Here is a 25,652-nt window from a genome sequence, read left to right on the forward strand (position 1 = left end):
ACTTCAGGGTATATCCCAAAACAAGTAAAAGCAAGGACCCAACAGATACTTGTACACCCATGTTCACCGGGCATTATTCACAATAGCTGAAAGGTGGAAGCAAGTGTCAGTGCAGGGACGAATAGGTAACTGAGATGCGGTATATACATACAAGGGAATATTGTTCAGCCTTAAAAAGGAAGGAAATTCTGGCACATGCTACAACATGGATGAACTGAAATAAGCCAGTCTCAAAAGGAGAAATAATGATTCCACTTTTTTTGAGACAGAGTCTCGCTTTGTTGCCCATGCTGGAGTGCAGTGGTGCAATCTCGGCTCACTGCAATCTCTGCCTCCTGGATTTAAGCAATTCTCGTGCCTCAGCCTCCGAAGTAGCTGGCATTACAGGCGCCCACCAGTATGCCTGGCTAATTTTCGTATTTTTAGTAGAGGTGGGGTTTCATCATGTTGACCAGGCTGGTCTTGAACTCCTGACCTCAGGTGATCCACCCGCCTCGGCCTCCCAAAATGCCAGGATCACAGGCGTGAGCAACTGCTCCCGGCCTGAATGATTCCACTTGTATGAGGTAACTAGCGTAGTCAAAGTCAGAGGCAGCAGAGTGGTGTTTGGCAGGGGCTGGATACGGAGTTTCATTTGGGGCAAACAGAAAAGTTCTGGAGATGGTGGTGATGGTTGTACAACAGTGTGAATGTTCTTCATACCACTGAACTATATACTTAAAATAACTAAAATGGTAGGTTTTGTTACATGTATTTTACCACAGTGTTTTTAAAAAGTTGGTTGAAGGAATATATTTTCCCACTACTTTTTTCTACCTGAACTGCTGTGAAACCTTTATATATATAGCATATTAGGCTATCATTTGGGTTTCATTTAAATTAAAAATACCAATGCAAATATGGACACTAAATTTATATGGCCAGTTATAAGGTACATTTACAGATAATAGTATGTTTAATTTTAGATTTTTACTGGAATGAAAACTTTTATAGAGAATTTGTAAATCCTAAGAATATATCTGAGAAACCCATAGAGTCTGCAGACCTCCGTTTGAGCAATATTGCTGAGACTTAGTGGCAACCAGGTCAAAACCCCTATATCCTTATAGACCATCCCTAGAAGATTGCTTAAGAAGTAGGTAATAGTGGCTGCTTCTGGGGTGGTTTACTTATTTTTAATGTACACTATTTTGTATTGTTTAAATTATTTAGCGTGTGTTACCTATTTTAAGAAGCAAATAATTGGGTCAGGGATAGGGAACCCCTTTGAAGTGGTTTGGAAATACATTGTTATCCAGAACTTAACACCTTTAAGTAGACATCTTGAGAAAGAAAACGGTAAGTGTGTAGTATGAAGCATTTGAAGCGCCTGAGAGTTGAGGCAGTGACTGGCAGTGTTTTCGGCAGTGTTCCTCTTCCCACAGGTATCGCAGGACTTCCCTTTCCTCCACCCCAGTGAGACCAGTGTCCTGAATCGACTCTGCCGGCTCGGCACAGACTATATTCGCTTCACTGAGTTCATTGAACAGTACACGGGCCATGTGCAACAACAGGTGGGTCCTGTTCTCGGTAGGTGTACACCTCTAGAGGGCAGGAGCTGTGTCAAGCTTTCAGTGAATTTATCGGTAATTCATGTGAAATAAGTAATGGATTTCTCATCACTGGAAATATTCAAGTGAAGGCAAGGCCTCTAATTGGTTTGTTTATAGAACTCTGAAAAGAAACAAGCCTGGTAATGTCTTTCTCAGGTTTCAGGGCCTGAGCTGAGAAGTTGGCTTCTGTTTGTTTGATTTCAGGATCACCATCCATCTCAGCAGGGCCAAGGTGGGTTACATGGAATCTACCTGAGGGCCTTCTGCACAGGGCTGGATTCTGTTTTGCAGCCTTATCGCCAAGCCCTGCTTGATTTGGAACAAGAGGTAAGAAGGAGGAGATATAGGAAACACCTCTGGGATAGTGGATTAGGGCATGTTCTTGAATCTGAAATGCCCTTTGATAAGGTTAGGTAGTTAAGAGTGAGCAGTTTCCTGCATGGCTGGAAGGGACAGTGTGTTCTCTCAGTGATTGCTCAGCCTGTGATCAGAGTGGCTTACAGATCATGGCACAGACTCTTTGGTGAGTTTTAAGAGCCCTAGCTTGGTTTCTTTATGGCCTGAAAATCAGGATTAATAACCTGATTAAATTATCGGTTCTCAATAGCCTAAAATTAACACTAAGCCCATCATGAGATTCTCTTCTCATTTTTGTAGATCAAATAGATTTGAGATATTTTGTGTGGAGCCCTAATCACAGCGTGTTTTGTTGCAGTTCCTGGGTGATCCCCATCTCTCCATATCACATGTCAACTACTCCCTAGACCAGGTATGCTGGCCAAATAACCAAATGCCTTGCAATCTGTTGATAGTGTTAAAATAATCTAATTTATGATACTGTTTTTGAGAACTTTTTTTCTTCTGGATTCAGCGCCTAACATTTTATATTTTGTGCATTTTGTATGCTTTACTAAATCAAAACTGTTTAAAGATTTCCAAATATAGTTAAAACTTAATGTCTGATATTAATGCTAATATTACTGCTCTATATTGACATCAGTATTAACAAGTGTGCCAGCCTCAGAAATAGAAACTGCTTCCCTACTGGGCATGGTGATACATGCCTGTAATCCCAGCACTTTGAGAGGCCGAGGCGGTTGGATCGCTTGAGGTCAGGAGCTGGAGACCAGCCTGGCCAAAATGGTGAAACCCCATCTCTACTAAACATACAAAAATTAGTCGGTTGTGGTGGCGTGCACCTGTAGTCCCAGCTAGTCAGGAGGCTGACACATGAGGATCTCCTGAATCCAGGGGCGGAGGTTGCAGTGAGCTGGGATCCCACCACTATACTTCAGCCTGGGTGACAGAGTGAGACCCTGTCTCAAAAAAAAAAAAAAAAAGAAAGAAAGAAAGAAACTGCTTCTCTCTGCCGTCCTCTTCCTATCTGCAGTGAACCTCCACATCCAGTTGCCTTAGGATACTGGATCTTGACTGTTTTTTGGTATTGCCATTTTATCTTAAGTTGAACTGTTTAGAAACAAAAGCATTTCCTGAGTTGATTTTTTTTCCCTTACATTTGATTACATACCCTTCTAATTATTCTCTACTTTGCAGTTTCAGCTTCTTTTTCCCTCTGTGATGGTTGTAGTGGAACAAATTAAAAGTCAAAAGGTGAGAACTTTCCTTATTCCTTTTGCTTTGCTAAGCACTGAGGAAATATTACTAATTAATCTTGCTGTACATTCTTTTTCGAAGACCCTAGTTTTTAGTAGTTTTTATTCATTCATTCATTCAATATCTACCTGGTTATCATGTTAAGTGTCAGGAATGCAAAAATATGACTCTGTCTTTAAACACCTCCTGGTTCAGAAGATAGAGGAAATGTTAGTAGATGTGCCCGAGAATGTTGTTGGGGTAAGAAAAAAAATGCTGTGGATGTTTGCAGGTGAGAGGAACCTGCAGTAAGAGTTTAGAACTGTTGGGTGTGAAGCAGAAAGTTAATTCTTAGGAAGAAGGTAATAGGTTTACGGTTAGTGTGCTGGCAGCTTTCTGAGAATTTTGAGATCAGTGAGTGAAAGCCAGATGTTTATTAAATAAGCCTATTCTTACCACAAGTTTTTATCAGGTATATTGAGAAGTCAGGAGACTGTCTTTCTGGGCAGAGTTAATAATTCTGAGGAATAAATGCTTTGAGATTTCATATTAGAAGAATCTGCTGTCCTACTGAATTGGTCCACAATTGGATTAAGTGGACAAATGGATTAAACATCTTTAGTTCAAGTCTTCATTTTTTTAAGATTTTTATTTGTGCCTTAGCTTATTAGGTGTGTTCATTTTCATTAATATAACTAGTAAACCAATTATTCTGCCACATTGCTGCTTCATTTTTAACTGTGTAAGTGTAGAAACAAGTGCTCTGCTACATTCATGCTGTGCCAGCAAAGCCAGTAGTGGGTGCTCATTGGCCCTTCAAAACTAATTGCCCTCATCAAATAACAACATCCAGCTTTTACTGTCACTTGTTGTTTACTAGACACTGTGCTAAGTGCTTTAAATACAGTATCACACACAATCCACTAAAGGGCTAAGTAGGTTAAGGGATGTGCCCAGCGTCACACAGGTAGTAGTAAATGGGTTTATATCCCAGCTCTATCTAGCTCCAAAGAGTGTGCTCTTAACCACTAGATTAAACTATCTCCCAGAATAAAAGGGGACCTTCTAGGCAAGTAGAGCTAAAGAGGACAGCATAAGGAAGCCAGGCCTAGCTGCATGTCTTGGTTGGCCTTCAGCTTCTGCTGGCTATGGGAAGGAGAGTGGAAAAGAGGGGGATTGCAGATGGGTGAATCTTCCTTCCTGCCAGGATGGTGGTAGAGAAACTAGTGTACCAAGGCTCTTCAGAGTTTTTACAAATCAGGCGGTCAAGATTCTAGGCTGGGGGCGAGAATGGAGATTGATTGCAAACAGGCACAAAGGGGCTTTTTGGAGCAATGGAAATGTTATAAACCGGATTGTGGTAATGGTTGCCCAGTGTTTGAAATGTATTAAAAATTGTTGATCAGTATGCTTAAAACGAGTGAATTTCATGGTAAATTATACCTCAAAGTGGTAAAATTAAAAGTCTGAAGAACATAGAGGCAGAGGATTTTTGAAAAAGTATATACCTTAGAAGTAGACTGAATTGGACCTTAACTTGAAATAAAGAGCTTTCCTTGGCTTTGGTGTTCCAACTCTAAATGATTCTGGTTGCTTTAAGTGCAGTGGTTCTCACACTTTACTGTGCATTAGAATCACCTGGAGGGCTTGTGGAACCACTGAGTGCTGGGTTCTAACCAAGAGTTTGCGTGTCTAATGAGCCCCCAGGTGATGCCGCTGATGGGAGAGTGGTCCCTCTTTGAGAACCACTATATGTAAATCTTAGGAGAAAGTTTATCCCCAGTCTCTCCTAGATTGTGCCCTCTTGGTTGAATATGGAATAAGAATTTGTCTTGCATGGACTGTTAGAATGGAATCCAGTTTGACAAGGCCATATTTTCCAGATTCATGGTTGTCAAATCCTGGAAACAGTCTACAAACACAGCTGTGGGGGGTTGCCTCCTGTTCGAAGTGCACTGGAAAAGTAAGTCATGGCTTAACTGGGAGTCGGTGGTGGAGGTGGGTGGTCAAATTATTTGAGTTCTCACATGTTTTATTTTCAGGTCATTTCAGGTTTCCCTCTTGGGAAGGTTATGACCAGGATAGAAAAAGCTCCATGAGCAGAAGAGCCCATGTAGCCTTTATTATGGCTCAGGCCTTGCAAAGGGCTATAGAGTGTTGAGTGTCAAAACCAGGATTTAGCTGCCTGGATGACCTTGAGGCAATGTTTTTAAATGTTTAGATCTTGTTATCCTTGCAGGAATTCCATTACATGTGCCAGATGTTGCTTGCTATGTCTAAACATGTGTATTTGAGTAGCTGGTATTTTCAAATTGAAGGTCCTTAAAAATGTTTATGCTTTATAATCCCATGATGCCACTCTTAGGAATTTTATCCTACCAAAATTATTTAATAGAAGAAAATAACTAGATACACAAACATGTTCATTGCAATGTTGTGTACTATATCAGGAAATTAGAAAATTACAGTAGAAGAAAATTTAAATAATGATATGTTCACTTGATAGACTATAAAGCCACTAAAAGTATAGGTACTATCACATGTAAAATATTTTGTATAAATATATACTGACAAATGATACAAAATTGTATTTATCTTGTGATTACAACTGCATAAAAATATGTGTAGAGTTTGATCAAAGACTGCCTGTTTGATCTTTCCATTTCTCCATTTTCCTTGTTTTAAAAAAATTGTGACATTCATTGAAAAATTATAATAGATGATTTCCTGAGGCCACTCACAGCTCTCTTTGTTTTTTCCTTTTTTCTTATTTTATTTTAATTTTTTATACAGATGAGGTTTTGCTGTGTTGCCCAGGCTGGTCTTGAACTCCTGGGCTCAACCGATCCTCCCATGTTGGCTCCCCAAAGTGTTGGGATTACAGGTGTGAGCCACCGAACCCGGCCAGGCCACTCACAGCTCTTAATCTCCGCTCTTACCACTGCATGAGTAAACCCTCATTACAGCGGGAAACTTTCCAGAACATGCCTTAGGGACTTAATTATTCTCTATTATACTTTTGTGTATAGAATATAAAATCTTATGTAGATGATATTGTATATACATGTTTGTTCTGTGTTTGCAGGGACCAAACTTTACAGACCACATACTCAGAAATGCATAAATGTAAATAGCTTCACATGTGATCTTTTTAAAGCGAGATTCCATTCAGTTAGCATACTACAAATAACATGCTCAAGCTCTTGTAATTTCTTTTTCTCCCAACCTTTTATTTTAAAAAATTTTAAACCTACAAAAAAGTTGAAAGAAACATATAACAAAACACTTGTAGGCCGGGCTCGGTGGCTCACACTTACAATCCCAGCACTTTGGAAGGCTGAGGCAGAGGGATCACTTGAGCCCAGGAGTTCGAGACCAGCCTGGGCAACATAGCGAGACCTGTCTGTACTAAAAATGAAAAAAGTAGCCAGGTGTGGTGCCTGCCCATAGTCCCAGCTATGGGAAGCTGAGGCAGAAGGATTGCTTTAGCCCAGGAGGTTGAGCTGAGATCTCGCCACTGTAATCCAGCCTGGATGACAGAACGAGACCCTGTCTCAAAACAAAAAACAAACCCAAACAAACGCTAGTATATCCTTTAGTTTCACCATTTGTTAACATTTCCCACATTTGATTTCTCTTTTTCTCCTTCTATACATATATGTGAAATACACAAACTTTTTTTGCAGAATCATTTGAAAGTAGTCACAGATATTCCAACACTTAACCCCTAAATACTTCATCTTATATCACTTTAGAAAAAAGGCATTCTTGGCTGGGCATGGTGGCACACATCTGTGTTCCTAGCACTTTGAGAGGCCAAGTTGGGTGGATAGCTTGAGCCTAGGAGACCAGCTCAGGCAATATAGTGAGACTCCATCTCCACAAATACAAAAAAATAATAATAATAAGCATGGTGCATGCCCCTGTGGGCCCAGCTACTTAGGAGGCTGAGGTGGAAGGATGGCTTGAGTCTAGGAGGTCGAAACTGCAGTGAGCCATGATCGTGCTACTGCACTCCAGCCTGGGCAACAGAGTGAGACCCTGTCTCAAAAAAAAAAAGAAAAAGAAAGAAAATAAAAAAGGATTTTCTTATAGAACGTCAATTCCATATTACACCCAAGAAAGCTAACATTAATTCAATAATACTATATCCAGATTTTTCTAGTTGTCCCCCAGAATTCCTTTGTAGCTATTCTTTTTTTTTTTTTTTGCTGTCCAGGATCCAATCAGTGTTCACATACTACATTTTGTTCTCATGTCTTTTTAGTCTCTTTTAATTTAGAACCATCCCCCTTGCCTTTTGTTGTTCTTGGTGTTGTGGATGACGTCAACATTTTAAGAGTCCTGACCAGCTGTCCTGTATAATGTTCCACAATCTGGATTTATTGTTTCCCTATGATTAGATCTGGATTAAACTTTTTTGGCAAGAATACTATGTAGGTGGTATTATTTCCCATTACATCATATTAGAAGGCACAGAAAGTAAGTTTATCCCATGACTGGTGTTGTGCAGTTGGATCGCTTGGCTTAGGTGTTTTCATCACGTACTGCTCCATTGTAGAGGTACATGTTCCCCTTTTAATTAATACGCTATCTGGTGGATGATCCGTTGAGACCACCTGAATAGCCTGTTCCCCAAAAACCATTCTGCATTTTGTTTTAGTTTCTGAATTTTGCAAGATAATAGTTTCTCGTGTATACCTGGCCCTCACGCATGGATGCTCTCTCCCTATGTGATTCCAACAAAAATAAAACACATTTAATACTGTGGTAGCCAAAAAGAGACTCCATTAAGTCCATTTTTAAAATTTTTTATTATTTTTATTTTTTATTGCTATCAAACAGTTGTACATATTTAGGATCCATCAGTTTTGAAAATTACATAAAAGAAGGGAAGAAAATGTCTTCCCTAAAATAATATCAGCACATATACTGAACATTTTAGATTTCATTATGTAGGCTGCAAATATGGAAATTCAGTGAGTTAGTTCACCCACATTTAAATTAAAATAGCACAATTATTTTTAACTTAATTGGTTATTTCCCTTATGACTCATCAAACTCTCAGACCTCTGTTTATCGTGTAACAGTTTAAAGCATGACTTCTAAGCCTCTTACTTTCCGCTCTGCCCAGAATCCTGGCCGTTTGTCATGGGGTCATGTATAAACAACTGTCAGCCTGGATGCTCCACGGACTCCTCTTGGACCAGCATGAAGAATTCTTTATTAAACAGGGTCCATCTTCTGGTAATGTCAGTGCTCAGCCAGAAGAGGACGAGGAGGATCTGGGCATTGGGGGACTGACAGGAAAACAACTGAGAGAACTCCAGGACTTGGTGAGAGCCCAAAAAGCAGCCTAGCACCCTCCTACCAGGAGTCAGAAAAGCGTGCAGCCAAATGATCTTCTGGTGATCCCTTCTTAGCTCATAGCTGAGCACCTTCCATCAGTTCTTTGGATGTAAACATTTGGCTTTATCTTAACTGGTGTGAGACTATAAAATAGAAAATATGTTTGTGAGATTCTTTTTGTTTCCACTTTCCCAATATATGCATTTAAGAGATTATAAGTCTTACTTATATAGATATAGCTACTCTAATGGAATAGCTAGCTACGTTTTAGATTTTAAATACAGTTTGGAGTTTTTTTCTTTTTTTTTTTTTGAGACAGATTCTCACCTGTCGCCCAGGCTGGAGTGCGATGGCGCAATCTTGGCTCACTGCAGCCGCTGCCTCCCAGGTTCAAGCAATTCTCCTGCCTCAGCCTCCCAAGTACCTGGGACCAGGTGTGTGCCACCACGCCTGGCTAATTTTCATATTTTTTATTTTCAGATTTTTAGTAGAGACAGTGTTTTGTCATGTTGGCCAGGCTGGTCTCGAACGCCTGACTTCAGGTGATCCACCCGCCTCAGACTCCCAAAGTGCTGGGATGACAGGCGTGAGCCACCGCACCTGGCCATTTGGTGTTTTGATTAGACTCCTCAAAGTTCTACAGTGTCCATATTCATCCATCCATCCATCCATTCATTCATTTATCCTGTGGCAGTATTTCATTGAATGCCTGTTGTGTGCCAGGCATTGTTCTAGGTGATACAAATAAAAAGCAGTAGTTTCTGTCCCTAAAGAGCTCATAGCTTAGGGGAAGATATGTAGAAAAGTAAACATTACAGAAAATGTAATGTTTAGAATATGTAGAAAAGTTACATTACAGTGTACTGAGTGCTCTGAAAAGACTAAATATGGGTATTCTTGGAACATGGTCATGGGATAGGGTCTTGGAGTGACTAGAGAAGGCTTCTCAGTGGAAGGTATGTCTAAATGGCAAAGAGTTTGGGAGGAGTGATCAAGAGATATCCAGGCAGAAGGAATGATCTGTGTAAAGGTACAGGGGCCATTAAGGACATGGTTCATTTAGGGAAACAGTAGTAATTCAATTGAAATGGTCAAGTAAAGACTGAAGTAAAATATTATAAGAGATGGTGTGAGGGAGAGGTGGTACTTGAAACTTTTAAGTTGGTACTTGATGAAACTTGAGTTAAGCAGAGGCAAGATCACAAAGGTGCATGTAAACAGTAGAAATGAATTTGTACTTGAATCTGAAAAGAGTTGGGGGCTATTGAATTTTAAGCAAGTGGGTACCACAGTCAGACTTCATGATAAATCACTCTGGATGCTATATGGGGAATCATTTTTTAAAAATCAAGATTAGAGGCAGGTCGACCAGTTAAGAGAGTGTTGGGGAGACTTAGGTGAAAATAATAGTCCCCTAAACCAAAGATACTAACATTGAATATGAAAAAAGAGTAAAGAGGTGTGAGAGATGTTTAGAAGGTGGAATCGATAGGCCTAGTGAGTGCTTGGAAATGAGTCAAGAGGGAAGAGTCATTGCTGATACCCAGGTTTCTGCCTTCAGCAACTGGGCAAGTAGTCATGATAGGGGTGTATACTGCTGGTATGCGGGGAAGAAGATGGGTCTAATGGCGGGCATGTTGAGTTTGAGGAACTTGTGGGAAATGTTCAGTGGGCTGAACCTGGGGCTCATGAGAGCACTCCAGCTTGCTCCAAATCTACCTATGGAATCATCAGCATGGAGCTTGGAGATTTTTAATCTGGGGCCCTTGGGTGGCTTTAGAAGGTTCATGAAATGTGATATTTCTGTACATTTGTCTGGAAGGTCCATAGCTTTTGTGATTGCAGAGAAGTCTGTGACCTAAAAATTAAAACTATCTGTTCCACTGATCAGTCACAGAAGATGATGTGATTGTATAAGAAGTGTAGGCTGAGAGGAAAAGACAGTCTGGGACAGTGCCCTGAGGAGGAGCACCAGCAGAGCAGACAGAGAGAGAAGACCTGGAAAACAAAAAAGACCACCTCTTTCATTGTATAAGTAAGGAAGCTGGTCAACTGTGCAAGTGTTTACTCAGCAGTAAAGGCAGAGTGAAGGCCCAAGTCCCAGTATTTAAAAAGCCACTCTTACTTCCACCATGCCACTCTGCTGCCTGAAGATGAAATACGTCTCTCCACAACGGGTGGTTCGAGAACTGTGCAACACCAGATTTGAAGTCCCTGCGTCTTTACTTTAAATCATGGGTTGGGAGAGTTACTAGATATTTTCTTGTTTTCCTTTTCTTGCTTCGTACTTCATCTTGATGTGTACTCTTTCCTTGACTAGCGCCTGATTGAGGAAGAGAACATGCTGGCACCATCTCTGAAGCAGTTTTCCCTACGAGTGGAGATTTTGCCATCCTACATTCCAGTGAGGGTTGCTGAAAAAATCCTATTTGTTGGAGAATCTGTCCAGATGTTTGAGAATCAAAATGTGAACCTGACTAGAAAAGGTAGAAATCTTCTTGTCCAATGTACCGCACCCTCAAAAGCTCTTCTTCCTTAACACCGTGTGGCCCCCCAGCATGCCTGGTCAGAGCCGAGTGGTCGATAATATTCCTATCCTGAGATTGTAGCAGAATGATGACATTTGTCTGAGAAGCAGGTGAAGTTGCTGCCCCACGGAGATTAGCCCTCCCCAGAAAACCCTGACTGTCCTGGGTATTCTGTGTCCTCCTTTGATGGTGCCTTCCTATTTTGCAGGATCCATTTTGAAAAACCAGGAAGACACTTTTGCTGCAGAGCTGCACCGTCTCAAGCAGCAGCCGCTCTTCAGCTTGGTGGACTTTGAACAGGTGGTGGATCGCATTCGCAGCACTGTGGCTGAGGTTTGTGTTTCGTCATATATGTGTGTGTGTATATATATTATATATATATTTTTTTCTTTTTTTAGAAAAAAATTAGACTAGTTCCCTAGAAATTGAGTTACTTGGTCAGGCACGGTGGCTCACGCCTGTAGTCTCAACACTTTGGGAGGCCAAGGCAAGTGGATCACCTGAGGTCAGGAGTTCAAGACCAGCCTTGCCAACATGGTGAAACCCCGTCTCTACTAAAAATACAAAAATTAGTCGGGTGTGGTGGCGGGCGCCTGTAATCCCAGCTACTTAGGAGGCTGAGGCGGGAGAATCGCTTGAACCTGGGAGGCAGAGGTTGCTGTCAGCTGAGATCACGCCATTGCACTCCAGCCTGTGTGACAGAGCAAGACTCTGTCTCAAAAAAAAAAAAAAAAAAAAAAAGAAAGAAAGAAAAGAAAGAAATTGAGTTACTTGACTTTTGTTTTTTTCTTGGTGTGGTAAGAACTGAGCTTGGAAAGAGCTGTTGCAGAGAGCTGAAGGCAGGAAGCAGAAAAAAGCCTCAGTTTTCATTAGCAGAGGCAGAACTGCCTTCCCATTTTCCTATCTAACTAAAAAACAGGTGGTTTTTAGTTGGTTAGTTAGTTGAATAAAGGAGAGGTCTTGGTTTAAATTTTGAAAATCAGCATTTTGGATCTGTCTCTATCGTTTGCAATAACTCCTAGGAATCAACTAATTCTGACTAAATTTAGTGTCTTTCTTGTAGTTTAGTATGGCTTATAACTTGTACTTTCATTTAAATACACAATCATCTTATGAGGAAAGCAGAACAAATATCATTTTCTCATTCTTATAAATGGAGCAAACACTCAGCACGCTGACTTGTCTGGCTTGTCTGGTGTGGCACAGTGAGTTGCCATAGTGAAGTCAGTGCCAGGCCTCCGACTCGTGGAGCGCAGTCTTCCTCATTTTGAATTGTGCTGCTGCCACCGACTTAAATTGTGACCATAAGTTTTCAAAGGAGCATATATGTTCTGTGGCTTATATTAACATTTGTCTCATGGATGTGTGATAAGATGAAATGAGACATTTAGTCAACTGTGTTGTTAACTATATTCATGGCTTTCAACATTGGCTAAGCATAGGATCGCATGAGAAAATTTTAGTTTTTATTTTTATTTTTTTTATGGAGTCTTGTTCTGTTGCCCAGGCTGGAGTGCAATGGTGTGATCTCGGCTCACTGCAACCTCCACCTCCCAGGTTCAAGCAATTCTCCTGCCTCAGCCCCCCAAGTAGCTGAGATTACAGGCACATATCACCACGCCCTGCTAATTTTTGTATTTTTAGTAGAGATGGGGTTTCACCATGTTGGCCAGGCTGGTCTGAAACTTGTGAGCTCAAGTGATCCTCCCACCTCAGCCTCCCAAAGTTCTGGGATTACAGGCGTGAGCCACCACGCCTGGCCCGCGTGAGGAAATTTTAAAACCTGCACTTGCACCAAGTCCTTACTTCCAGACCTTCTGATTCGTAGGTCAGTAGAGGGTCAGTACTTTTGTTTTGTTTTGTTTTCGAGACAGGGTCTTGCTTTGTCGCCCAGGCTGGAGTGCAGTGGAGTGATCATGGCTCACTACAACCTCCGCCTCCCGGGTTGAAGCAATTCATGTGCCTCAGCCTCCTGAGTAGCTGGGACTGCAGGCCTGCACCAGCATGCTTGGCAAACTTTTTTGTATTTTAATAGAGACAGGGGTTTCGCCATGTTGGCCAGGCTAGTCTTGAACTTTTGGGCTCGAGCGATCCTTCTGCCTTGGCCTCCTAAAGTGCTGAGATTACAGGTGTGAGCTACCACACCCAGCAGGTACTTCTATTTAAGCAAGCCAGTCCACCCACCAAAGACAAACCTCTACAGGGGATTCTGAAAATAGAACTAAAAAGCAGTGCACTTCGCTCAGTGTCTGGAACTGCTAAGAGCATCAACTCTCTCCATGGGTTGGAAGCACAATAATCTATTATAAATATGGTTTCCCTTTCTAGTCACTGTCTCAAAAACTCCTGGTCATTACAGACAGAACTGTGTTGTAGACACAGAATGTTCAGTCTTAAAATGGCTGTGAAGTATTGTTTGATTTGATTATTTCTGGGCAAGTAAATATCTAAATGACCCATGTTCCTGTCCTTTCAAAATTTTAAGACATTGCCTCACCCCCGTCTATAGGCCAAGGCAGGTTCTAGTCTAGAGGGGTTGATATCAGTTCCTTTCATTTTTGAAAATTGTATATTTCTGTTGTCTTATCATTTTTATTACAAATCTTTGGAAAATATAATTAATGGAGGAAAGTAAAATTGTACTGAGTGAATTATAAACAATAGGAAACATTGTTTTTTTCTTGTGAAAGTTTGCTAGAAATTATATTCCAATTTGTAAAAATGATAAGCAAACTGAAGCACAGGCTCTTTGGAGTTTCTTAGAATTGTAGCTAATAGACTTTGGAAAGCATTATTGCAACAATAACAGCCTACAGCAATGAAAAGAAATGGTGTGCCCTGAAGGAAAAGGGGGGAGTGTTTTGTAAATATGTGTTATATTTATCCCTTTTGGAATTCTTTCTCTCCTGTAAAAAATTTTTCCTTTAAAGTGTGTGTACTATGTGAATCTATTTCTGTAAAGTTCAAACACAGGCAAAGTGAACCTGGCGCTAGAAGTCAGGACTGTATTTGCCTTTGAGTCAGTGGGAGGGGCATGAGCGGGGCCTCTAGGATGCTGGAACACTCCGTTGGTTCCATTTCTTGATCTGGGTGCTGGTAATACAGGCGTTCAATTTGTAAAAATCGTCAAGCTGTGAACTTATGACTTGTACTTTTTTGTATGTATTTTAGTACTTAAACAGAAAGGCTTTAAAAATTCTGAAGTACTTAATAGTTTTTATTTTAATGATGTCTTTTGTTAGCTTTTACTGCTTACATAGAGAAATGGTGGTATTACTTTTTGTAGGTTAATCTTATACGTTGCAACTTGTTGAACTCTTTTTAGTTCTAATAGTCTGATTATATCAGTTGTTCTAAGCAGATGACCATACCATCTGCAAATGAGAGAACTTTCCTTCTATTTTTATGATTACTTTTTGAGATGGGGTCTTGCTGTGTTGCCTAGGCTGATCTTTTTTTTTTTTTTTTTTTTTTTTTTTTTGAGACGGAGTCTCGCTCTGTGGCCCAGGCTGGAGTGCAGTGGCCAAATCTCAGCTCACTGCAAGCTCCGCCTGCCGGGTTTACGCCATTCTTCTGCCTCGGCCTCCCAAGTAGCTGGGACTACATTAGCTGGGACTACAGGCACCTGCCACCTCGCCGGGCTAGTTTTTTGTATTTTTTAGTAGAGACGGGGTTTCACCGTGTTAGCCAGGATGGTCTCGATCTCCTGACCTCGTGATCCGCCCGTCTCGGCCTCCCAAAGTGCTGGGATTACAGGCTTGAGCCACCGCCCCCGGCGACTAGGCTGGTCTCGAACTCCTCGGCTCAGGTGGTCCTTCTGTGAGCCACCATACCCAGTCCAGAGGTTTTTATCATAAGTAGATGTTGAATTTTATCAAGTGCTCTTTCTGTATCAATTAAGGTTCAGTTTCTTGCTCTGGGCTATTTTTCTCCTTTAGTCTATTTATATGATAAATTTCTGGTTAGATTTGGAGATACTGGTTCTTCCTGAGATAAACACTACTTGATTGTGATGTTTTACATCTGTAATCACTAGTTGTATTAGTCTGTTCTGGTGCTGCTAATAAAGACATACCCAAGACTGGGGAATTTGTAAAGGAAGTGGTTTAATGAACTCACAGTTCCACATAGATGGGGAGGCCTCACAGTCATGGCTGAAGACAAATGAGGAGCATAGTCAGGTCTTACGTGGCAGCAGGCAAGACAGCGTGTGTAGGGGGACTCCCCTTTATAAAATACTATAAAAAATATAAAAAATGTAATTTATTATAAAATAAATCACCCCTTTATAAGAGTGATTTATTCCCTCTCAGAAGAACAGCATGAGAAACACCACCCCCATGATTCAATCACCTCCCACCGGGTTCCTCCCACGACACGTGGGAATTATGGAAGCTACAATTCAAGATGAGGTTTGGGTGGGGACACAGCCACACCGTGTCACCAATGAAATAAGACTATACCCTTCTTTCCCTGTATTTTGCTTATGTGGATTTGGAATAAAGACTCTACGATCCTCATAAAATGAGCTAGTTGGGTTTTGTTCTTTTTCTGTTTTTTAAGAACAGTTTATATAAGATAGGAATTCTTACTGAAAGTTTGAATTTACCTGAAAAATAATCTAAGCTAGATATTTTTAGGAGGGAAAGCTTAACTAGTTCAGTGTATTTAAAACCTATTGACATAAAACAGTTATTTCTTGTATTAATTTTGGTATTTTCTAGGAATTTACCTATTTCATGTAGATTTAATTTTTAAAAATCTGTAGTCATTTATGTTTTATTTATTTACAATTTCTTTTTATTGTTTAGTCTTATTAGTCTTTTCAAAGAACAAGCTTTTGTTTTTATCCTTTTTTCTTTTTCTTTTTCTTTTTTTTTTTTTTTTGTTTTTTTTTGAGACAAGAGTCTCACTGTGGCCCAGGCTGGAGTGCATTGACACAATCTTAGCTCACTTCAGCCTCCACCTCCCAGGTTCAAGGGATTCTCCCACCTCAGCTCCTGAGTAGCTGGGATTACAAGCGTGTGCCACAACATCCAGCTAATTTTTGTATTTTTAGTACAGATGGGGTTTCACCATGTTGGCCAGGCTGGTCTCGAACTTCTGACCTCAAGTGATCCACCCACCTCAGCTTCTCAAAGTGCTGGGATTACAGGCGAGAGCCACTGGGCCTGGCTTTTTCTTTAATTTAAAAAAATTTTAGAGACAGCTTCTCGCTCTGTCACCCAAGCTGGAGAGCAGTGGCGCAATCATGAGTCACTGCAGCTCGACCTCCAGGCTCAGTGGATTTCCCATCTCAGCCTCCCAAGTAGCTGGGACTAGAGGTGCATGCCACCATGCCTGCTTAATTCTTTTTTTTTTTTTTTTTTTTTTTTTTTTTGAGATACAGTCTTACTCTTCTTACTCTGTTGCCCAGGCTAGAGTGCAGTGGTGTAATCCTAGCTCACTGCAGCCTCCAATTCCTGGGCTCAAGCGATCCTCCCTCCTGCCTCAGCCTCCTGAGTAGCTAGGACTACAGGTGCAAATCACCATACCCTGCTAACTTTTAAACTTTTTGTAGAGACGGAGTCTCAGTGTGTTGCCCAGGCTGGTCTAGAACTCTTGGCTTCAAGCACTCGTCCCACTTCAGTCTCCCAAAGTGCTGGGATTACAGGTGTGAGCCACCACGCCCCAGCACTACAGTTTTGACCTGTTTCATTTCTGACCTGGGCCAGTTCACCCATCCTTAGGCAACCTGGTGGTCCCCCACTCGCAAGTGGTCACGGTATTGATGCCGAATTTATTGTGGACACCTAATTGGTGTAGCACACTACGCCCAGAATTCCTAGACTCAAGTGAAGCTTCTGCCCCAGCCCCCGAGTAACTGGGCCTGTAGGCATGTGCCACTGTGCCCACCAGACTTTCTCTTTTTTTAATTTTATTTTTTAAATATATATTTTGGGATCAGGTGCAGTGGCTAACGCCTGTAATTCCAGCACTTTGGGAGGCCGAAGCAGGCAGATCACTTGAGGTCAGGAGTTTGAGACCAGCCTGGCCAATGTGGCAAAACCCTGTCCCTACTAAAATAAACTACAAAAATTAGCTGGGTGCGGTGGTGCGCGCCTATAGTCCCAGCTACTCGGGAGGCTGAAGCAGGAGAATTGCTTGAACCTGAGAGGCAGAGGTTGCAGCGAGCTGAGATGGCGCCACTGCATTCCAGCCTGGGCAGTAGAGTGAGACTCCATCTCAAAATAAAATAAAATAAAAATAAAATACAATAAGAGATATATACACACACATATATATGTATCTTTTGTTTGAATTCTCTGTTTCATTGATATCTGCCTTTTTCTTTATTATTTTCTTCCTTCGTGTTTTTTTTTTAGTTACTCTTAACCAGTTTGAAAGCTTGACTCCTTTATTTTTAACCTGTGTTTTCTGAGAAATATATATAAAACTTTGCATATTGTTTTTACTGTGTCTCACAAGTTTTTGGCATGTAGTGTTTTCATTATATTCTATATAATTCTAATTAATTTTGTTTATGATTTTTTAACCAAGGAATTTATTGTTTTAATTTTATTGCATTATAGTTTGAGAACATGGTCTGTATGATATTATTTCTTTGGAATCTATTGCAGGTTCCTTTATGGACTAATACAGGGTCTGGTTTTTGTTTTTAGCTGTCCTGCATGTGCCTGGAGAATGTATATTCTGTGTCGAGTGGAGACTTCTATGTATGTTCTAATTGTACATTTTGAGGATACCTGTGAAGCATGCACATATTTATAATAAATGTTGTGCTTTTCCTTTTATTATACATATGTCCTCTGTATCACCTATGATATATATATGTAAAAAATACTCTTTTTTTTTTTGAGACAAAGTCTCACTCTGTTGCCCAGGCTGGAGTGCAGTGGCGCAATCTCGTCTCACTGCAACCTCTGCCTCCTGGGTTCAGGCAATTCTGCCTCAGCCTCCCAAGCAGCTGGGACTACAGGTGCCTGCCACCACATCCAGCCAATTTTTTGTGTTTTTAGTAGAGATGGGGTTTCACCATGTTAGCCAGGCTGGTCTCGATCTCCTGACCTCGTGATCCGCCCGCCTCGGCCTTCCAAAGTGCTGGGATTTCCCATTGTCTTTTTCATTTGCATGCCTGTAATGACTAGTGAGGTTGAACATTTTTTCATGTGCCTCTTTGCCCATTTTGTATTGGGTTTTTGTTTTCTTGTTGTTGAATTTTGAGAGTCCTTCATGTATTCTGAATTTAAGTTCTTTAAGAGATATGTGACTTACAAATATTTTCTCACAATTTTTTTTTTTTTGAGATGGAGTCTTACCCTGTTGCCCAGGCTGGAGTGCAGTGGCATGGTCTCAGCTCACTGCAAGCTCTGCCTCCCATGTTCAAATGATTCTTCTGCTTCTGCTTCCCAAGTAGCTGAGACTACAGGTGCCTGCCACCACGCCCGGCTAATTTTTGTACTTTTAGTAGAGATGGGACTTCACCGTGTTAGCCAGGATGGTCTCAGACTCCTAACCTTGTGATCCACCCACCTCAGCCTCCCTAAGTGCTGGGATTACAGGCATGAGCCACCGTGCCCGGCCTATTTTCTCACAGTTTATGACTTGTCCCGGAAGTTGTTAATTTTGATGAAATCCAGTTTACCTTTTTTTTTTTTTCTTTTATGGATCATGTTTTTGGTGTTATGTCTAAGAACTCTGCCTAACTCAAGGATATAAAGATTTTCTCTTCTGTTTTCTTCCAGAAATTTTATAGTTTTCATTTTTATACCCAGGTCTATGATTGATATGCTTGGATCTGTGTCCCCACCAAAATTTCTTGAGTTGTAATCCCCAGTGTTGGAGGTGGGGCGAGGTGGGGCGTGGTGGGAGATGATTGGATCATGGGGCTGTTTCTCATGAATGGTTTAGCACCATTCCCCTTGGTACTGTCCTCATGATAGTAAGTTCTCGTGAGATCTGGTTGTTTAAATGTGTGCAGCACCTCCCCCTTGCTCTCTCTTGCTCCTGCTCCTGCCATGTGAGATGCCTTTGCCTTCTGCCATGACTGTAAGTTTCCTGAGGCCTCCCTAGAAGCCAAGCAGAAGCCACTGTGTTTCCTGTACAGCCTGCAGAACTGTGAGCAACTAAACCTCTTTTCTTTATAATGACCCAGTCTAAGGTATTCTTTACAGCAGTGGGAGAACGGAATACATTGATCCTTTTGAGTGAATTTTTCTGTGTGGGGCAAGGTATAGTCTTCTTTTAATACATTGCTGGATTTGTATGGAACCATTCTTTGCAGGACTTCTCACTGTAATGAAATTTGTCCCTGTTTTGTTGGTTGTTTTCATAGCATCTCTGGAAGTTGATGGTAGAAGAATCCGATTTACTGGGTCAGCTGAAGGTAATGGCTTAACTGTTGTTGTGATTCTTACGGTGATGCTGGTAGGCAGTGACTTGCATTCTCTGACGTTTCCTGAGAGCACTGGTTGCCTATACCCAGACTTCCAGAGTCGACTCACTTGTTCTTATCCAAGTGAGCAAACTATACCTAATGCCACAAATCTACTATAATACAAAGATTTGGGAGTATACTTTTTTCTGGTACACATATATATATAATTATGTTGCTATTGAATAAATAATGCCAAATACACACCAGTCATCCTGCTATGCGGAACTAAGAATGCCTCTTCGAAATGCCAAATGCCTGTATCTTTTGTAGCTTGGGCTCAAATTGATGAAATTAAAAATTACTATATACGTGTAATTCCTCAGGACAGTGAAGAGCTCCTGCCTTGCTTTACTGAATTGTAAATTGAAATTCTTTCCTCAGATCATTAAAGACTTTTACCTTCTGGGACGTGGAGAACTGTTTCAGGCCTTCATTGACACAGCTCAACACATGTTAAAAACACCACCCACTGCAGTAACTGAGCATGGTAATTGTCTGTGATCCTGAGAATGATCAACTGATTGACATCGTAGGGTATTTCTTGGCTGCTGCTGACCCTTTTAAGGCCTCCTCCACATAAGAGCAGCCTGGTCAGTTACAGAGCAGTGGCTTCCAGAGATGGAAGGCCCTTGCAGGTAGGCTTCACGCTGGGGTCATTGGGAACAGTGTCTTGGCCTATGACCCTTCCTGGAAGAGTTGGTGCAGGCCTTCACACCAGGTGTTTTTTCTCATTGGATTATAGCCATATATCCTTCATGGGTCATATTGGGACTTAGTGCTGCTTGTAGTGTTATAGTAGAATTCTTTTGGTGTGAATGACGGAAACTCACCCAAACTAGCCTAGCTGGGAAAGGGAAATGGATTTGTTATTGTATCTAAAACCCCAGTGGGACAACTTGGATTCATTCTCTCTCTCTCTCTCGCTCATTTGCTCATTCACCGTATCTTGTCTGTGTCTCTTGTGAGCTCTTTGATGACCTTCTGGAAACATGATCACGAGCAGCTCCCAGGAATATGCCTCACAGTGTCCTCTACTGAAGGAACTGAGCCTCGTCCCTCTTGTTGCAAGTTAGAGAAGTCTAAGGAATTCTCTAGGTTTTGATTGGCCCAGCCCACATCACATGTATCAAAGAGGTCAGACATTAGGCTATGCCTAGTTCAGGGAAGTGTCCACCCCTTGACCAACTGATGGCCATTTCCATTCATACTGCATGAATAGAGTTGAGTAAAGATCCAAAAAAAGAAATGTGAGAAAATACATACACACAGGCTGATCATTTTTCTAACTCAGTAAAACCATAGATGTCCACTGTACTTATATAGTACAAATGTAAGTACTTGTGGTTGCAAATATCAGAAAATCCAATTCAAACTCACTTAAGCAAAGCAAAAGGAAAGAAATAATGTATTGATTCTCATAACTGAAAAACTCAGACGTATGATGGTTTTCGGCAAAGTTTGATCCAGTGACGCGTGTGGCACCTTTAGGACTTGGTCTCTTTCCATCTTTCACCTCTTTCTTCTCAGACAGGCCTGCTCTGTATGGTAGCAGATAGTCTCTAGCCAAGTTTACATCCTACTAAGCTCCTGTTTATCTTGAAAAAAGAGCTGGACTCTAAAATTTTAGAGTCTGAATAGAGCCTCTGGATTGGCCTGGCTTGGTCATGTTAATATCCCTAAACAATATAGCATAACAGAGTAGAGTATTACGTTCCATTTGGTCATGCGTACATCACCCAGCTACCCCTAGAATCGGGTGTTGTCTAGCACTAACCCACTGGAAATATGTGAACTGTACTGAATAGGGATGATTCTCCAAGGAAAATCAGGAGGCAGTTTGTCAGCAAGAAGAGAAGAATGGATAGATGTTAGACAAATGCAACAGATGTCCACTGTGCCCTGCTGTTAGCACTGGGCATGTTGGGGGAGAAGTGGAAAGCTGGAGGAGTCTGGGTTTGTTATGGAGCCAAGCATCCTTGTCAGCCCCCGTGTTCTTTCTTGCAGATGTGAATGTGGCCTTTCAACAGTCAGCACACAAGGTTTTGCTAGATGATGACAACCTTCTCCCTCTGTTGCACTTGACAATTGAGTATCACGGAAAGGAGCACAAAGGTTTGCTGTTCCTCCCTGTCACCTTAGAGTTCCTGCTGGTCATCCATTTTCCCATCTCTGCTTCCATCCCCCACCATAGAAACCATATGATTTTGGCTCTTAGAAATCAGGTAATGTAGTACTATAATTCTGTAGAGAAGAAAAGGGAAGTCCAGAAGTCCATAGAGGCTAAGTGCGATGCCCAGGCCATGTTTTTGGGGGGTTGGGTTTTTTTTTTGTCATGCTACTGGAATGGTCCCTGTTTATTTATTTCCAGCCCCCAGATTTTAAGGCTGAGGAAAGAATCTCTGGAAGACCTCCCAAGAGAACCTCACGTAAAAGTGTTCTTGCGCTCTTCTTTGTGTCCGCTGTAAGCTTCTGACATCGCAGACTCCAATGAGCTCTGTTTCTTTTCTTTTGGAGACGGAGTCTCATTCTGTTGCCCAGGCTGGAGTTCTGTGGCACAGTCTTGGCTCACTACAACCTCTGCCTTCCAGGTTCAAATAATTCTCATGCCTCAGCCCCCTGAGTAGCTGGGACTACAGCCACCATGCCCAGCTAATTTTTGTATTTTTAGTAGAGACAGGGTTTCACTGTATTGCCCAGGCTGGTCTTGAACTCCTGTGAGCTCTAGTTTCATTAATGTTATTCACTTGTTGAATCTCTGGTTCTAGATTAACCAAGTTGTTATCTTTTCTTTTTATCTTTTCTTTTCTTTATCACAGCAGATGCTACTCAGGCAAGAGAAGGGCCTTCTCGGGAAACTTCTCCCCGGGAAGCCCCTGCATCTGGCTGGGCAGCCCTAGGTCTTTCCTACAAAGTACAGTGGCCACTACATATTCTCTTCACCCCAGCTGTCCTGGAAAAGTGAGTATTTCTGAGTTTCTCACAGGTAAATAATGACCCACCTTGTAAGGGAAGAAACTAGCAAGACAGAATTAGCAAGGTGTGGTGGCACGTGCCTGTAATCCCAGCTACTCCAGAGCCTGAGGCAGGAGGATCCCTTAAACCCAGGATTTCAAATCCGTCCTAGGCAGCGTAGTGAGACCCCATCTCGTAAAAAAAAAAAACAAGAATTAATGGGAGCAAGATAGCCACCCAAGTAGTTTTTAACAATATGTAAATCAAAAGTTGTAAACCCCTCCAGGGACTAGACTGATCACATTAATAAGTGGAGCTGCAGATATGAGACACGGAGTGGTGGGTGTTAGAATCAATGGGAGAGCATATCTACTTCAAACCATCGTTTTTTTAAATTGCCAAATAAGAAGCAGTTTGTAGGCCGCCAGTTTATGAGCTCTGGAAAATAAGGTCTCAGGCACCATGTCGAGATAATGGCCCTTGATAATTCCATCACACCTGACAAGGTCTCTCCCTCACTTTTGTAATATTTTTTGTTGATTGACTTGGGAAAGTCCTCCAGCCTGCATGTTTGCTGTGGATGTTAGTCCCTGGGGAGAAGACTGCCTCTGTAAGGGAGAGCCGACAGGGGCAGCCAAGCTTGGGGGTGGAACAAAGGAGCTGACCAAGCTGGAGTCTCCTGTTGTCAGGTCAGCCTCGCTCTTTATCATGAGAGCCTGCCAAGTGCTGTTGCTTGCCTTGGTCAGGACCTAACGTCCCCAAACCAGAGATCTACAGAAAAGAGGTAAGAAGCAAACGTGGCTGGTGGTGGCTTTTGAAATCTATCCTCACACCGTATCTAGGAACTTCCCAAACCCAACTACTGGTCAGAGAACTGGCCCCTGGCCTGGATGGAGGATTGAAGCTGTCATACTCTGTGAAGCCAGAGGAATGAAGAAAAGGGAAACAAAAAGGCCATCTCTTCTTCTAGCCGCCACTCTTGATCCTTCTATTCTTCTTCCTAGCCCTCTCTGCTTGTTTCAGGTAGAGAAGCTTAGGGTAAAATAGACTGGGTATAAACTGGAAAAGATGAGGCTGGTTCAGGAAGAAGATTCTATGGCAAATTCAGAGCCCACGGCCCAGCTAAGCAAGTGGCATGGACCCTGTGCAAAGAACTTCCAAAGCTCCTTAGCTCCCAGAATCCTACAGGCCCACAGTCCACTTACCTCCTAACTTGATATGCTCTCAACACCCTTGAAGAAATCAAGTTTAGAAGTATTTTTTTATTTTCATTATAAAAATTTCTAAATATAAACAAAAGTAGAGACCATAACAAAATCGTGTGTCCTCATTATTCACCTTCAGTAACCATCAACATTATACTACTATCTGTCCCTCCCCCACTTTTTTGTTAGAGCTGTATAAAGCAAATCACAGTCATTTCATTCTGCCAATAAACAATTGATAAAGGCATATTTCAACAGAACTACAATGCCATTATCACATCCAGTAAAATTAACAGTAATCCCTTATAATCTAGTATCCAGTCTACATTAAAATTTCTCCAGTTATCTAAAAATTGTCTTTATGTTTGGGTTTGTTCAAATCAGTATCCAAACAAGGTCTATTATTTCATTATGTTTGTTCCTTTAGAAATAGATAATTTTAAAAACCAAACAGAATGGGACTGTCTTCTGCAAGCCTGCCTACAGACAGGTAAATAAATCCTGTTGTACCAAGAATCAGCTGTTCTTCCCATGTGTCTTTTCAGTACGGAGTCTCAGCATTAAGCAGTTAGCTCCTGAACTTGCAGGGAGGCAGGAGTCTATTTTAGAGGGAAGCTATTTTACTTTCTTTGGGCTCAGGGACAGAGAATCAGATTCATCATAATCCTTGATTCTTAATACACTATTTTTTTTGAGACAGGGTCTTGCTGTGTTGCCCAGGCAGCACACTGCAGCCTTGACCCCTGGGTTTGAGCGATCTTCCTGCCTCAGCTTCCCAAGTAGCTGGGACTATAGGTGGGCACCACCACACCTGGCTAATGTTTTAAATTGTTAGTAGAGATGGTGTCTTACTATGTTGCTCAGGCTGGTCTTGAACTCCTGGGCTTAAGCAATTCTCCTGCCTCAGCCTCCCAAAGTGCCAGGATTACAGGTATGAGCCAACACCCCTGGCCTGCTTTAAGAATTATAAAAAAGGCTATCTGTAATCTTTTGCGATTTACGTTTTTCATTCAAAAATCGTATTTTTGAATATGAGAAGCAACATGAGTCAACCATTCAAAAAGGCATATTTCAACAGAACTACAATGCCATTATCACAGCCAGAAAAATTAACAGTAGTCCCTTATAATCTAATATCCAGTCCACATTGAAATTTCCCAAGTTATCTAAAAAATGCAGAGATGGGGTCTCATCTTGTTGTGTAGCTGGAGTTCATTCATTTGACTGCTATATAATATTCCATTGTATAAATAAATTTTATTTGTCTACATCTCTAGCCATTCTTTCCTTACTGCCTTTTTGTGAGAGGAGTGGGTGGCACAAAGTCCTAGAGCCTGTCACAGGGTGAAATTTTTATCTCGAATATCCTGTTGTTTCTGTCCTAGGTACAATGTTGTTTTCAAGTACTTACTGAGCGTACGCCGGGTACAAGCTGAGCTGCAGCACTGCTGGGCCCTACAAATGCAGCGCAAGCACCTCAAGTCCAACCAGACTGATGCGATCAAGTGGCGCCTAAGAAATCACATGGCATTTTTGGTGGATAATCTTCAGTACTATCTCCAGGTCTGTGCTGAGAGATGAGTAGAAGGAAGGGGTATGGAAAAATGTCTAGCAGGTTGGCAGGGAGTATTGAATAGGGACTCTAAGTTTGTATTTGATAAAATTGGTGGGGTTTGAGAAAATTCAGGAGTTATATCATTAAGCATGTTTCTTAAAATAAAAAAGCATTTTATTTTATTTTATTATTTTTTAGAGACAGGGTCTTTCTCTGTTTCCCAGGCTGGAGTGCAGTGGTACAGTGATAGCTCACTGAAGCCTCAAGCTCCTGGACTCAAGTGATCCCCCTGCCTCAGCCTCTCAAGTAGCTGTGACTATAGGTACATGCCACTGCACCCAGCTGGTTTTTAAAATTTTTTGTAGAGGTGGAGTCTCACTTTGTTGCCCAGGCTGGTGTCAAACTCCTGGCTTCAGCCAGGTGTGGTGGCTCACGTCTGTA

At 41.6% G+C, this 25,652-nt stretch overlaps 1 protein-coding gene across 3 annotated transcripts in view; it reads left to right on the top strand.

Moving 5' to 3' along the window:
- Positions 1-25,652, top strand: part of TUBGCP4 (tubulin gamma complex component 4) — a 37,821-nt gene that overhangs the window by 3,610 nt on the left and 8,559 nt on the right. For 2 of the 3 annotated variants that reach the window (XM_008016862.3, XM_008016864.3), the window contains exons 2-14: positions 1,425-1,553; positions 1,797-1,919; positions 2,308-2,361; positions 3,147-3,203; positions 5,069-5,148; positions 8,320-8,521; positions 10,855-11,020; positions 11,271-11,395; positions 19,398-19,448; positions 19,881-19,986; positions 21,504-21,611; positions 22,316-22,457; positions 25,042-25,219. In XM_008016862.3, coding sequence (XP_008015053.1) covers positions 1,425-1,553; positions 1,797-1,919; positions 2,308-2,361; positions 3,147-3,203; positions 5,069-5,148; positions 8,320-8,521; positions 10,855-11,020; positions 11,271-11,395; positions 19,398-19,448; positions 19,881-19,986; positions 21,504-21,611; positions 22,316-22,457; positions 25,042-25,219 — 1,521 coding nt within the window. The remainder of the gene's footprint in view (positions 1-1,424; positions 1,554-1,796; positions 1,920-2,307; positions 2,362-3,146; positions 3,204-5,068; positions 5,149-8,319; positions 8,522-10,854; positions 11,021-11,270; positions 11,396-19,397; positions 19,449-19,880; positions 19,987-21,503; positions 21,612-22,315; positions 22,458-25,041; positions 25,220-25,652) is intronic. The other variant, XM_008016863.3, reaches the window with a different exon arrangement.

Source organism: Chlorocebus sabaeus, chromosome 26, assembly GCF_047675955.1.
Source record: "Chlorocebus sabaeus isolate Y175 chromosome 26, mChlSab1.0.hap1, whole genome shotgun sequence".
Classification (NCBI taxonomy): Eukaryota; Metazoa; Chordata; class Mammalia; order Primates; family Cercopithecidae; genus Chlorocebus; species Chlorocebus sabaeus.